This window comes from Fundulus heteroclitus, chromosome 14 (genome assembly GCF_011125445.2).
Source record: "Fundulus heteroclitus isolate FHET01 chromosome 14, MU-UCD_Fhet_4.1, whole genome shotgun sequence".
NCBI classification, from domain to species: Eukaryota; Metazoa; Chordata; class Actinopteri; order Cyprinodontiformes; family Fundulidae; genus Fundulus; species Fundulus heteroclitus.
Window position 1 is genome coordinate 34,117,842 of NC_046374.1, and position 16,082 is coordinate 34,133,923.

Here is a 16,082-nt window from a genome sequence, read left to right on the forward strand (position 1 = left end):
TCTAATTTACCTGCTCAAATCAAGGGCAGATACATTCATTTCAAGAAAATTGTACTTATTTTTAGTTCTCTTTTTGCAGTGTTTAGAGGAGCTGAAAACTGACAAGAATTGGAAAAATAAATATGTGGAAAAAAGGGTGGAATAAACAGGGAGGACAGTCATGGTAGCGATTCTGTATTTAACAAACTGCTCCTCGTTAACCACGAGGAGGAGGTAAAATCCTTCCTTTTCAGACGACTTAGTTCCATTTTCTCCCCTTTTTCGTCCCTTTTCAGCAGCAAAGCCTGAGCTGAAGGATCAGCTCAAAGCGCCAAACTGCAACAGCTCAATTTTTTTTAGTGTGATTGATTATTTCTGACGAATGTTTTTTTATAGCTCCAGCTGTTGCAGATGTGAGGCTCTGGTTATGTGTTTTTTGCTCCAGCACTTTGTTTTCCGAACGCGTCCCAAAAAGAGACACGCCTGGTACGACGCCGGTTTGAAAACAACGCTGACTGAATGTAAGCAGAAAAAAAAATTAAATAAATCACTCGCCTCCATTGCCCTTCTCTCTGGCTGTAACGGTTTGGTAGATTTGGTTAGTTTGAACAGCATCGTCACCTCTTCATTGGTACAGCAGCAACAAAAAAAAAATGTTCCTCTTCCAACGGCTACATTCAAAGCTTTGAGCCGTCTTCCTGTCATATACAATCATATATTACATCCATTTATTCTGAGCGTCACACACCGTTTCAGTCACTTTTTTGATTCATCGTCCGAGCAGCAAGTTTTCCTCCATCTATCCCTGTCTCAGCCAATCAGGTCATTCGTTGTAACATTCGCAGCCGACCGATTGGTTCAGTCAGGACTTTGGTCAACAACAACTAAAGAAATAGTCCGTAGCTTCGCCGTTTAAAAAATAAACCCCATCTCCAGTCGGTCCTTTTCGTTTTACTTTCTTATTTCGTATCCGCGTCCTTCTTCCGGTCGCCCAGGTCAAAGTCCAACACCAGCAGCTTGGTCTCCTCGGTGCCGTTCCTGCTTCCTGCAGCACACACCAGCCGGGTGTCGGACGCTCTGATTCGCCACACCACTCCACCTGAGGAGGGATGAAACATGATCGTTGTTATCAAAATGTTCTCTGGTTATTCTTGTTGTTGTTTTTTTTACATTGGAGTTTGGGCTATACGTCTTTAGTATTGATCCTAAAAAACACCTAAAGGCGTTCCTCAGGGATGATTATTTGGCCCACTGGTATACTCGAGTCATAACTGTAACATCTGCTTCTATGCTGATGATATTGTCCTGTACACTGTCACAGCATGAACAACCCAAGCTTTTACTCTCCTTTAAACCTTCCTTTATTTTATAGAAATAGCAAAAAAAGTAGACTTAAATCAAAACCCAAAATTTAAAAAAAAATCCATGAAACTGGTTTCAATGCTAAACTGGTGCTGTCATATGGTAGGAGATCAGAAACTTGGTCGGGATTCACAAACATCCAGATTTGTTTCAAGTGGAGCTTAGAAACTGAGCCTGAGATCTTAAAACATATTTTTAAATAGTTAAAACAAAAGATTTACAGGTAGAGACGTTTTTATTGACTTTTTCACCAGCGTGATGTTTCTTACCACTATCTCTGAGCGGGGCCAAACAAAAAAAAACTGTTTTTAATGTGAGCTGGAGACATGCTGAAGGAGACCAGCAGCCGATTGCCGTGTTAATATCTTTTGATTATTTTTTTTAGCTACTTAATTTAAGACAAAAATTATAATAATAAAAAAAAAAACGGTTCAATGTTGTGGGAAATAAAGATAGCTGGTCCCTCAGTTACTTATTGAATAAAGGAAACAGTGATTTCATCAATTTCCAGCAACCAGAGCAAAGAAAGTAATCACACCCCTGGCTAGACCGCAGTCTGTCTTCTTGTCTGCTCTCCTCCAAATCTAATCTCCTTCTCACACTCCGCTATATTACATATATTATATATACATATGTTACAGGCCCACAGAGAAAATACACAAGCGTTGACCTTCCTTAACTGCTTACGTGTTTTCACAGAGAAAGGTCAGGGGTAATTTTAATATCTCAAGTTTTAATCACTCCATTAACATTCAACAAATTTCGCTCATCGGTGAGTTTAAATATGCCAATGCGCCATGCAGAGACAGGCTAACGTATTTTGAAGCCTGACACGTCATTCCTGACTCCTTTCATAAACACTGTTGGTCTTTTCATAACATTGGGTAATGTTAATAAATCCTGCTGTAACTTCTGTGTTTAAAAATGATTTTCCAGGACTGCTGGGGCCAGTCAAACATCAGCTGACTGGCCCCACTTGTTGTGTAAGAAGTAAATAAAACTGTTCCAAAAAAGTAAAAAAAAAACAAAACAAATGGACTTTTTTTTCCAAAGTTTGAAGTCGTTTCGCTTCCAGAAAGCTTTCTCAATTTAAATGTCTGGAGTAGTGTGGAATTCCAAGCTTTATATTATTGCCCAAAAAGGCCTTGTTATGGCTTAGATAACATGCAGATTAAACTGAAACTGGTCCACCAGTTAGATATGGGGAGTCGTTGGGGTCATCGTTGGCCTGACTTACAGGAGAGATGTTGTGATCCTGCATGGAGGTGAGTTTTAAAATCGTAAAACTTACAACACAGCAAAAGGTAACGACTCCCCATATCTAAGGGGGTGGACCCGTTTTGGTTTAATCTGCATGTTATCTAAGCCATAACAAGGCCTTTGTTGGTCAACAATAAGTAAAGCTTGGAGCAATAAAAATAATAAAGTTTGGAGCTCCACATTACTCCAGACATTTGAATTGAGAAATTGAATTGAGAAAGCTTTCTGGATGGGAAGCGAAACGTCTTCAAATTGCGGAAAAAAGTCCAGTTGTTTTGTTTTTTAAACTTTTTTTGGAATAACCATGACCTGGATGACTGAAAATCTTCACCAGCATAAATAAAACTGTTGATATTAGGGCATCTGTAGTAATGGAGTAAATGTCGGAAAACCAAACTGGTTCTTTCAGGCTCAGAACCTTCAACCTGTGTATGTGTGCTTAACGGCGCTGCTTTGAGATGCCGACCTGATCCCCGGCTCTGCAGCGCCACCACGTCCCGCAGCCAGGCTCCGGTCCGCAGGTCCCACAGCTTGACGGTCCCGTCGTCGGAGCTGGACAGAACCAGACCTCTGCAGAACTGCAGACACGTCACCGCAGACTGATGCTTGTTGGGTCCTAAACCAGCCACACCAGAACAGAAAGTCCACACACAGGTATATTTAGTCTGGCTCCAGCCACGATGGAGCTTACAGCTGTTTTAATTCTGTTTCCTGTCGCCTACGCTCAGCCCCAACGTGAACGTCTCACCTTGCAGCGTGTGAAGACACTGTCCCGTCCGGATGTCCCACACTCGCACGGTGGAGTCGGCGTTCCCGGACACCAGGATGTTGTCCCGTAGCTCCATGCCGCTCGTCAGCGACTGGTGGCCGGTCAGCGTGTGGACGCAGCCGCCTGAGGACACAATTCAAGTTAAAGACAGCCAGTAAAAACCTGAAGGGAAATTAAATTCATTATAAACACATTTTATAGACTAAGTCTGGTTTGACACTCGAGGGTACACTGCAAAAAGAGAACTAGAAATAATTAAAATGTTCTTAAATGTAGTGTATTTGTCCTTGATTTGAGCAGGTAAATAAAATGATTTGCCGACGGAACAAGATTTTTGCACTTAAAATAGGAACAATTCATCTCAGTCATCTTATTTCAAGTGCAGTAAATCTATTTGTCTTATTTTAGGGGTAGAAATACTCATTCCATTGGCAGATAATCTTATTTACCTGCTCAAATCAAAGCTAAATACTCTAACTTTAAGAACATTTTAATTATTTTTAGATCCGTTTTTGCAGTGTACAAAGCACGAATTATTGAACCTGAATGAAAAAAGCGTGCCGAGATGGTTCTGAAAGCTGTCGTTTCTGTTTGATATTTATCTCGCTACTACATTCACTGCAAAAAGGGAACTAAAAGTAAGTAAAATATTCTTAAAATTTGTATATTTTTCCTTGATTTGAGCAGCTAAATAAGACTATTTGCCAATGGAATGATCATTTCTACCCCTAAGATAAGATAATTAGACATCCTGCACTTGAAATAAGATGATGGAGATGAATTGTTCTTATTTTAAAGTGCAAAAATCTTATTCTATCGGCAAATAGTCTGATTTATCAGCTCAAATCAATGAAAAATACATTATTTCAAGAGGATTTTACCTACTTTTAGTTCCCTTTTTGCAGTGTTGACTTGACAATAAAAACACGGTAAGTAATTATCCCCATTATTGATATGCTAGCATAAAAGATGACAAACACAACATTTATGCCCTTCTCATTTCCACCTTTGGTGTATTTTTGTTATTAAATATGAGGGAGAAGGCAAAGTTAGTCATGTGTTGCTGCAAGTCATCTAAAAAAAAAAAAAAAACACGTCTCAATCCACAAAAAGAAACCTAGGATCACTTTCTGGCCACCCCCATGGAGATTTTCTGGCTCTGCCGCTGCTCTGCAGCTCCTCCAGAGTTATCATGGGGCTCTTTGCAGCTTGACTGCTGAATGCTCCCCTTGCCTGTCCTGTTAACTCAGACAAACGGCCACATTTTTGTAGTTCTGAAGTTGGTCCGTCCCCGTTCAGATGACGGACTGAACAGAGCTGTGATGTAACTCTGCTTTAAAATTCTCCTTTAACCTGCCCTGACCTTGGTCATCAGGCATATGTCTTTAGAGAAGCCTCTGAGGTCTTCACGGAAAAGCTGAATGTATACGATGTGAGTAAGTTACAGGTGGAGGCCAATGAATAAATAGACTTCTGTATTGTTGCAGTGGATTTTATATAACGGGTATCAGAACAAAGGGAGATGCAGCTCCCTCTGCAGAAAGGGCTGGGTTTATTTGTAACGATCAAAATCATTACACAGCGTTGGTGTGACGTTTGTGGTTATAACATGGAAAAGGTCAAGGGGTGGGATTACTTTAGCAAGGCACTGTATTTAGCTTTGGTCCGTGAGGCAGACACCCCGTCTACTTTTAAGACTAATGTTAAAACTTTCCTTTTTGACAAAGCTTACAGTTATAGTGGCTCATGTTACCCTGAGCTATCTCTATAGTTATGCTGCTATAGGCTTAGGCTGCTGGAGGACATCAGGGCCTATTTCTCTCACTCTGCTGAGTTCTCCTACTGCTCTCCAATCTGCATTTTGTTCTTATTTCAGCTTTTAACTTCTTGTCCTCTCTCTTTTTACTTCATAGAAGGTACACCTGGTCTGGCGTTCTGTTACACTGCAAAAATGGAACTAAAAATAAGTAAAATTTTCTTAAAATGAGTGTGTATGTCCTTGGTTTGAGCGGGTAAATAAGATGATCTGCCAATGGAATGAGATTTTTGCACTTAAAATAGAAACAACTCATCTCCATCATCTTATTTCAAGTGCAGGATGGCTAATTATCTTATTTAAGGGGTCAAAATACTTATTCCATTGGCAGATAATCTTATTTACCTGATCAAATCCTGGACAAAAACACAAATTTTAAGAACATTTTACTTATTTTTAGGTCTGTTTTTGCAGTGCAGTTGTGACATCATCAGAGGAGGCAGATCACCCGCTATTACCATCTAACATAGAAAGTACTCCTGGGTCAATGTGAGCTTCTGAGCTTTCTGTGTCTCTGCTCTGTCTTCTCTAAGCCCCAGTGGGTCGAGGCAGATGAGCGTTCACACTGAGCCTGGTTCTGGTTCTGCTGGAGGTTCTCCTCCCTGTTAAAGGGGAGTTTTCCTCTCCACTGTCGCTTCGTGCATGCTCAGTATGAGGGATTGCTGCAAAGCCATCAACAATGCAGACGACTGTCCACTGTGGCTCTACGCTCTTTCAGGAGGAGTGAATGCTGCTTGGAGAGACTTGATGCAACCTGCTGGGTTTCCTTAGAGAGGAAACTTTCTGACCAACCTGGAGGATCTGATGGAATTTGACTTTGGAAAGTGCCTTGAGATGAAATGTATCATGAATTGGCACTTTATAAATGAAATGGACCTGTAACTAGAATATAGTGTCACATATTTACCTGTCTCCACGTCCCAGACTCTGATCGAAGTGTCCAACGAGCCGCTCACCACAAAGACGCCGTCAAACTGCGTGGGGAAAAAAAGCAGGAATAAAACGTATTTAAACCAGATGAAAGCGTTTAACCAGCCCTGCTGTGTGTTCCTGCGTTTACCTGCAGGGAGTACACCCGGTTGGTGTGGCCCTGGAGCGTGTGCAGACACACCTCCGTCTCGGGGTCCCACACCTTCACCATGTAGTCGTAGCCGCCCGACACCACGCGGCGCCCGTCGTACTGCACGCAGCGGACCGCCGCCACGTGGCCCGTCAGCACGTGCTCGCAGCGGCCCGTCGACACGTCCCAGACGCGCAGCGTCGTGTCCCGGGAGCCCGACACCACCCTGTCAGAGAAGGCACCGCGTCACTGCAGCTCCAGCCAATCACAGACCACTCCGAGACCTCAGGCCGCTTCTCAATTCACGAGGAATGCAAGTCCGTTGTTGGCCAAAACACGGGAAGTACGGACTTTGGGGAGAACGGGAGCACGCAGAACGTATCTCTGCACTGCAAAAACAGACTAAACTAAGCTAAAAATAAGTTAAAATTTTCTTGAAATTAGTGTTTTTGTACTTTATTTGAGTAGGTAGATAAGATAATCTGCCAATGGAATAAGATTTTTGCACTTAAAATAGGGACAACTCATCTCCATCAACTTATTTCAAGTGCATTATATCTAATTACCCTTTTTTAGGTGTAAAATTACTCTTTCCATTGGCAGATAATCTTATTTACCTGTTCAAATCAAGGACATATACACTAATTTCAAGAAAATTTTACTTATTTTTAGTTCTGTTTTTGCAGTGTGTGTATTGGAACAGAAGCTGCAAAAATGGAACTAAAAATAAGTCAAAACTTCTTGAAATTAGTGCATTTGTCCTTGATTTGAACAGGTAAATAAGAGGATCTGCCAATGGAAAGAGTAATTTTACACCTAAAATAAGATAATTAGATATAATGCACTTGAAATAAGTTGATGGAGATAAGATCTTCCTATTTTACGTGCAAAAATCTTATTGAATAAGAGGATCTGAGTAGGATCTGAGTATTTTGGCCCCTAAAATAAGATAATTAGACATTCTGCCCTCTAAATAAGATGATGGAGATGAGTTGTTCCTATTTTAAGCACAAAAATCTCATTCCATTGGCAAATCATCTTATTTATGTGCTCAAATCGAGGACAAATACACTAATTTCAAGACATTTTGACTTATTTTTAGTTCCGTTTTTGCAGTGTACAGACGTGTTCTTGTGCATTTCATTTGATTTATTAGTAGTCTTTAGATCAGGGGTGTCCACACTATTCGGCTTGGCCGAAATTGTCCCGTCAAAAGCACCAGAGGGCCAAAAAATTAATACAAATATACGACATAACCAAACGACAGATTTTTTTAAACCTGATGTGCAAAATATGATCATTTTAAACCATCTGTATTTAGCTAATTTTAACACATAAACTCTAATCAGGTTTTAATGAACCAAGGTCTGCATTTGAGTAGAAGTCCTTGGATAGCTTTGGTCCTAATTACCAGGAAATTAAAGAGAATGTAAAAAGTTTGGTTATTAAAAGACAAATGTTTTGTGTTGTAACCAACATTTAATCAATAGATTTGTTGTAGATGTTGTCTCCAATTATCTTGCCCTGATTAAATACAAAAAGTTTCTGTCTGCGCATGAGACACCAGAGCTGGTCGGCCAAATCTTTGTTGAAATGCAGGTCGGGGGGCCACACTTGCTTTAGATGATAGTAAATTATTACTTATATTGATCATAAAACAAAATAATTGCATGAATAATGTATTCATTGTTGAATGTGAGAGGTAATATTGTGTGTTAAATAAATTAACTGATCTTCTGCGACGAGCTCTAGAAACACCTCTAGTTTAAAGTAACCGCAGTTCAAATTAAACTCCTGTTTCTGTAAAAAAAACAAACAAAAAAAAAAACATCTGCTAACAGACTCCAGTGGAACCACGAGAAATTTATTTTAAAATATCTTTCAAGCTCAGGAGCAAAAATACGGGAGAATATGACCAAATAAATCAGTACAGTGGACAAACCAACCCGGCATGATGCTATGAGCTGCAGTCTACGTTAATCTGTGGAGTATCTGCTCTGAAAACCCTCCTCCTCCTCTAAATCCACATTACTGTGATGAATTATTGATGACTAAGCGATTTCATGTTCATATATACCTCCCAGCTCTGCTCTGCCGGCTGTAAGCGTAATCATGCATGCACGACCAAGATAAATGATGCTACAACAAGAAAACACCCTGCATCAGCAGGTCACCATGGCGACTACCCAGGCGCGTTTACCTGTTGCCGTGCAGGTGCATGCAGCGCACGGTGGACGTGTGCCCGTACAGGGCGTGCACGCACTCCCCGCTCTCGGCGTCCCACACCCGCAGCGTCCGGTCGGTGGAGCCGCTGATCACCGTGGCGCCGGCCATCTGACTGCACCACACGCCGCCGCTGTGGCCCGTCAACGTGCGCAGACACTGGGAGGCAGAGACGAGAGGGCGGTCATGTTTATGCGTATTCCTTTAAAAAAAAGGTCTCTAAATGAAAGTTAGTGTGCTAGAATAACCTCACACTGGACATTTTAGAGAAATCAAATACTCAGTCTGCAGAAAGCACCTGTGCAACAGCTGCTGGCATCCCTAAATTATCCTATAAAATGAAATTAAAGGTAAAGATTCAAGTTTTCTTGACCACCCAGAGTGAAGAAGACGGTGAGGTTAAAATAAATAAGATCTCCTAAACTCACAGTTAGACAACCGCTTCAAACACTGCAAAAACGGATCTAAAAATAAGTAAAATGTTCTTAAAGTTAGTGTATTTATCCTTGATTTGAGCAGGTAAATAAGATTATCTGCCAATGGAATGAGTATTTTGACCCCTAAAATAAGATAATTAGACATCCTGCACTTGAAATAAGATAGAGATGAGTTGTTCCTATTTTAAGTGCAAAAATCTTATTCCATTGGCAAATTACCTTATTTACTTGCTCAAATCAAGGACAATTGCATTAATTTTAAGAACATTTAGCTTATTTTTAGTTCCATTTTTGCAGTGAAGTGCCTCATATTGGGGTCACAACGTTTCCTTTAAAAGCTGCATGTCTTTACCCAGTATTTGTAAATGAAACAATGCATGAAACCTATTCATGAATTGCTTTAAACTGTTTTGGATTAAAAGGTAAATAAATAAAAAAAAGCTTAGAAAGACTGTGTCACAGTTATAAAAAATAACTCCAAATAAACGCTAAAATAATTCATCCACTTGTAAAATAGTGATCTGATCCCTAAAAACAAAAATCGCTGCAAAAAAAGTAATTCTTGAACAACAAATATTAAAAATGGTTAAATAAAAAGGCAAATGTTCTTTTTTTAAGGAAGTTTTTAGAAACAGTTACGCTAGAAATAAATGATACCAACTTTAATATTTTTTCTTATGTACACACACACAATTGTAGGATTCCCCCCCCCCTACATTTAAGAAATCATCATATGAGAAAAGTTATTTAAAAGGTATCAACTTTAAAAAGTAAATTTTGCTCAGTCTTTTTTAAGAAATGTGTGAAATTAGCACCAGAAATGTTTACAGATCTTCCTCAAATTTTAATTTAAACTATTTGAACATCATTTAGGAGGATAAATAAAGTCTCCTTTTGTCTAAAATGCCATTAAAAGGGGTCGAATCCCATTTTAAATATTTATAATAATGATGCAAGCTCTGATATTGTTTCCATCCACTTGTAAAATAGTGATCTGATTCCTAAAAACAAAAATCACGGTATAACCAAATGTAATTGTTGAACAACAAAAGTTAAAAACAATTAATTAAAATGGCTGTTAAAATAATCCAACCACTTGTAAAATAGAGAACTGATCCCTAAAAACAAGAATCACGGTTAAAATATGTAATTATTGAACAGCAAAGGTTAAAAACAATTAATTAAAAATGCTAATGTTCTTTTTAAGGAAGTTTTTTTTAGAAATAGTTACGCTACATATCAAAGATACCAACTTTAATTATTTTTTCTTATATACACACACAATTGTAAGATTTCCTTCCCCTTAAATTTAAGAAATCGTCATATACGAAAAGTTATTTAAAAAGGTATCAACTTTAAAAAGTGTGTTTTGCTCAGTCTTTAAGAAACGTGTGAAATTAGCACCAGAAATCTTTACAACTCTTCCTCAAATTTTAATTTAAACAATTTGAACATCATTTAGGAGGATAAAGAAAGTCTCCTTTTGTCTAAAATGCCATTAAAAGGGGTTGAATCCCATTTTAAATATCTATAATAATGATGCCGGCTCTGATATTGTTTACTCTGAACCATCTTTTGTTGTGTGGAAAATCTACATAATATATCAATTATAAACATTTTTTCAGACAAGGGGAAATGAAAAGCATCCTGCCTGTGTGAGTATTCGCCTCGTCACATTCTCCACAAACCCCTGAGTCTGTGTCAATATTTGTTTTACTTTCCCCGCCGCCGTCGACAGAAACAATTCAGATTCTGAGGCAGAGGCCTCCGCCCCGCCAGGGTTTCTACCCGACACGTCCCGATCCTCCTGTTTGTTGAAACTACGCCGACGCTTGAAGCCTGGATGATGGAGCGCGCTCCTCTTCATCGCTCCAGGCTACGCAGGAAGACGTGTCTGTTTCCTCCACATGACAACATGGCCTCCCCTAACTCAGCCAGATTTCACTTTCTGCCGGTTTGGAACTCAAAACTAACTTCCTGGATCCAATTATTAAAATGCAGTTATTCGTGCGGTGAGCGCTGTTTTTTTTTTTTTTTTGTGCTGTGAAAAAGGTCCTGACAACCTGAGTAATTAGGGTTCACACCGAGGCAGGTCAGGACAAAAGCAGGAGCAGGTGTGTCACGTTGAAGAATGCTCGACCGAAACCACAAAGCTCAGAAAGCTCCTGCTGTTTGCTCTTAACTAGATGTCAAATCCAGTGACCTCTTTAAAACTACAGTGATATATATGGGAACATAAAGGCGGTAAATTATAGGAGCTATTACATCACACCTAAATTATGTTGGTGCCTTGAACGCATCACGGTGGATTATCTGTCAGCGTCTCAGCGTGTGAACTTTGTACCGAAACTCTCTCTGAATAAACTCTGAACTCTCACCTGTTCTGATAGCAGAGGACTCCCAGTGATGCCGATCTGACTTTATGGGTATCTTTGAAATCTGTCAGCGCATTTTTGGGATTGCTAGGATTCATAAACGAGTCCCCACCCTCTGACGACCCAGGCTTATCATCGTGACAGAAACTCTCTCTGATTTGAATAAATACCAAGCCCAGCAAGGCATGGGCAGCTATGAGGCTCTCAGTGAGACGGCTTTGAGTAAAAACTAATGCTATTTACGTAAATAATTTATATTTTCAAGATGTAAAATAATCAAATTGATTTCATTTTAAAAGCAGAAAAGCAAGAAAATTATTCATATTCAAAGATTCTTTATCGTCACCGTGTATTACTGCGGTGACATTTCTTTTTGGACTATTTGGACACATAACAAACAGTCAATAAACAAGGGTTACAGTTTTTTATATATATATATATATTTCACATTATAGCATGCAATAGGGCTGTATGATATTGCAAAAAAAAAAAAATCTAAATTCCGCTAAATTTCGACCATAATTGCAATTTTTATTTAAACCAGGGGTGTCAAACATACGGCAGGCCGGATCTGGCCCGCCGAACAATTTAGTCCGGCCCTGTGGCTAAATGCATTATCATTATAAAAAAAATATATATTTTTTTTTTCCCAGTGTCCTGTCTGGCAATGTGGCAATAAGTTGCCACAAAGAGCTCATCAGATTTGACTTTCACAAGTGGACAAGATAAAAGGAAGAGAATGATAAAACAATTATTGAAAAAAACATGTACTTCGTTTAATTGAAAATCTGCAGTTCCTATATTGTCCACGAGGGGCGCTGTGTTTTAATTAGCAGATTAAGCTTCAGGTGTGGAAAAAATTAAATCAATTCTTAATTTTTATCTGTTTGATGTATTTTGTCATGCAGGACAGTGTTTTTAAGTTCCAAAAAATGTGAATAAATGTTTTTCAACATTGTACAATCACTGTGATCAGTTCTTATGCATAATGCACTTAAGTAAATGTTTAACTGAGTGAAAGTATTGTTGAAATTGCACATACTTTTCTTAAAAATGCTATTCATAATATATTGTGTAAAAGTGAAATTAACTTAATATAAAAATCAACAACAAGTCCACATTTATTAGTTCTATTTAATCTTGCAATGAGTTTACTCGTGTGGCCCTCTTGAGATCAGATTAAGCTGAATGCGGCCCCTAAAACAAAATGAGTTTGACACCCCTGATTTAAACGTTTCTCTGCATTAACCACAGGTAACAAAAAAATGGCCTGTAGATAAAAATGTTTATAAACAAGGACTATTTAAAACAATAAATGTAACTGTTTTTATTCATCAGAATATTATTATTAAAGAGAATAGATTGTTGAGTTGGACATCAGTCCCTGTTGAACCAACAAACAAATCTATGTATTAAACTGATTGTCCGCTACTTAATGCTATGGTGAGATTTCTGAAAGTTTCTGGTACAAAAGTATGATTATATAAACTCTAAAACAAGTAATAAAATTAGATTATTTCACTGCTGTAACTGTCTTGCCTTCCATGTGGAGCAAACCCAACATTTTACCGACACCTAAAGGACGCGTCTGATCCATTACTTGTCACATAGCCAAAAATTGCAGACCTCTGCGATTTGGAAATTGCTTTTTTTTAATTGCAATTATATTGTAATTGTGATTAATTGTCCAGCACTAGCATGCGAAAGATTAAAAAGATGAAGATCAAAAGTTTGGGTCACAGTCCGAGGACTTTGATATCAACCAGTCCCTTGGCGAGTGTCCCCTAAAATATTATAACCTGTTAATGATGACAGTTAAAGTAATGTTATGAATGGCATTTCTTCGTTGCTTCCTTTATTACAAAATAATTTACCATTCAAAATGTTGTGGCCAATTTCCAGTCTCTGGTTTTTTTTAAAGCTTTGACTGATTTGCTGATCCTGATTTTAGCCGATGCTCATTTCTATTTTAAGAGCCTAAAATATTTATTTCTAGCCTTCCTGTTTAAGCGGCCATTAATTATAAATATTAGAAGCAACACCGTGTGAATAAGGAAGCAGCTACTAATTGAAACGAATATGATTTAGGATTTTGTTAAACTTCCTTAGCATCTCATGCTAGCGGTTAGCTGGGCTAGCATTAGCAACAGTCAAAGGCAGGTTTGTTTCCTACAGAAGGTTTACCCCTACTTTAACTTGGACATTTGCACAACACTGCTAACAATTGAATAATTTGCAATAACAGACAAATTAAAAGATAAAAAAAAATGAAGTAGAGCCTAATTGCTGGACTCAGTTCAGCCTTCCTGTCATTAGCACCATTAGCACCAGGTCAGCTAAATGTCTCCAAAGCCAGAGTGAAATGTCGTCCTTTGACGATACTTGACTATTTTGGTTAAAAAAACTGCAAAAGTACAAAGTGGTGAAGGAGAGAAAGAACCAGCAGCCACCAGTGCTGGTATCTGTGTTGTAGCAACCTCAACAAACAGCAGATGTTTACATTAAAAGGACAAAGAATACAGTTACCTGGTAAAAAACTTCTTAGCACTTTTGTTCTATCTCCTTTTTTTTTAGCTTTTCTCCCTCTTCAACAACTTCTACACTAAAGAGTGTTGCTGGTACCACGGCCTTGTAGCACCTAAAAGGATAGTTTTTTTCAGTCTCAAGCTAGATATCAGACAATTGCTTAATGTGTTTCAAAATTTGATTCATGTTTATGACATGATGCACAGACTTAAGAGAGATTATGGAATAAACATCCACAAACATGTACTACTAGTTTTCTAATGCTCCTTTTAGCAGAAACACTGGCTTGTTAATTAGTAGGGCTACCTGCTGAAGTAGCCAGCATGCAGTCAGTAGCTTGTCAACTATAGTATTAAAGCATAATTACCTTAATGAGGGCATTACTTGTTGCTACTTTACTTTCTGACTGTGTTTTTGACATTAGAAGGATTTCCAAACGTGTCTCTCTTGTTTCTGCTGTCTGACGGTGGACAGTACCAACTGGAGCTTTTAACTTTCCGTTGGGTCTCATTAAAAAGGACTTTAGGGAAAATAAATCGCAGTATCAGATCCATAAGTTTGAAATATCTCAGCATGCCTTCATACCAGTAACAACTGCGTGCCTGAGTCCTAACCACTGAGACGCTACATAGCGGCAGTCTCAAACTTTCCCTGGTAGAACAATAGAAGTTAGTTACCTCAAGGCAGAGTAGCTCAGCTAAATTATTTCTGTTTCTTTTAAATGATTTATTGTTGGCGTTGAGGCTCAGAGTACATTTATTTCATGTCTGTGCAGGTGTCTGCTGCGAGATGAGAAGGCAGAAGAAGAACAGGCTGTGAGCGTTAACAAACAGAGCCGATCACTGTTGACTCTCTTCTCCACCTTTAACAACACATGCTATACATGCTGTGCACTGAACTGACGCCGCTGCAGGCTGTGCGCGGTCCGCCGTGTCTGTGTGCACAGGCAGTGTTTGAACAGCCTCTCCAGAAACACACCCAGACTAACAGAACCGGTCCATCTGCCTCCACTTTCTTCTCCTCCGCTCCGTTCAGTGAGATCTATGGATCTCCACGAAAGCCTCCGCTACGTTTTGAGAACTAATTAGGGCTGAACGATTTTGTAAAATAATCTAATTGCGATTTTTTTTCTTAATATTGTGATTTAATGCGATTTTTTCCCCCAGTTTAATTTATCATGTCTTGTTAAACATATACAAACAACAAAATCATTTTGTTTCCTCGCCATGTAGATTAGTTGCTAAAAGACCCACAGCATCTAAACTCAGAGCAGTAATGATTGCGTTCTGCCTACGATATATTTCAACCAATATTGCAATTTTGACTTTTCTCCGCATTAACCACAAGCAACATAAATGGCCTCTAAATAAAGATGTTTGTAAATAAGGACTATTTTAAATATGAACTTTTAATATTTCTATTGATCAGAATATTATTCAAGAGAACAGCTTTTAATTTAATTTGACATCAATCCTTGTTGAAGATAAAGTGCAAAGTCCAACTAACTAGCAAGTCTATGTATTAAACTTATTGACCTGTACTTAATGCTTTGTATGATTATATAAACCAGGGGTGTCAAACATACGGCCCGCGGGCCGGATCCAGCAATTTAGTCCGGCCCTGTGGCTAAATGCATTATCATTATAAGAAAAAAATATATATTTTTTTTCCCCCAGTGTCCTGTCTGGCAATGTGGCAATAAAATGCCACAAAGAGCTCATCAGATTTGACTTTCACAAGTGGACAAGATAAAAGGAAGAGAATGATAAAACAATTATTGAAAAAAACATGTACTTCGTTTAATTGAAAATCTGCAGTTCCTATATTGTCCACGAGGGGCGCTGTGTTTTAATTAGCAGATTTAGCTTCAGGTGTGGAAAAATTCAAATCATTTTTTAATTTTTATCTGTTTGATGTATTTTGTCATGCAGGACAGTGTTTTTAAGTTCCAAAAATGTGAATAAATGTTTTTCAACATTGTATAATCACTGTGATCAGTTCTTATCCATAATGCATAAGTAAATGTTTAACTGAGTAAAAGTATTGTTGAAATTGCACATACTTTTCTTAAAAACGCTGAGGTTATTCATAATATATTGTGTAAAAGTGAAATTAACTTAATATAAAAATGAACAAGTCCACATTTATTAGTTCTATTTAATCTTGCAATGAGTTTACTCGTGTGGCCTTCTTAAGATCAGATTAAGCTGAATGCGGCCCCTAAACCAAAATGAGTTTGACACCCCTGATATAAACTCTAAAACAAGTAATAAAA

General features: G+C 38.4%; 1 protein-coding gene across 1 annotated transcript in view; it reads right to left on the reverse strand.

The window, feature by feature from the left end:
• Nucleotides 1-308: 308 nt before the first annotated feature.
• Nucleotides 309-16,082, reverse strand: part of LOC105919674 (F-box/WD repeat-containing protein 7) — a 32,537-nt gene continuing 16,763 nt past the window's right edge. The window contains exons 8-13 of the mRNA XM_036146736.1: nt 8,447-8,628; nt 6,247-6,472; nt 6,094-6,160; nt 3,350-3,493; nt 3,068-3,217; nt 309-1,078 (exon numbers count right to left, since the gene is read on the reverse strand). Coding sequence (XP_036002629.1) covers nt 939-1,078; nt 3,068-3,217; nt 3,350-3,493; nt 6,094-6,160; nt 6,247-6,472; nt 8,447-8,628 — 909 coding nt within the window. The 3' untranslated portion in view covers nt 309-938. The remainder of the gene's footprint in view (nt 1,079-3,067; nt 3,218-3,349; nt 3,494-6,093; nt 6,161-6,246; nt 6,473-8,446; nt 8,629-16,082) is intronic.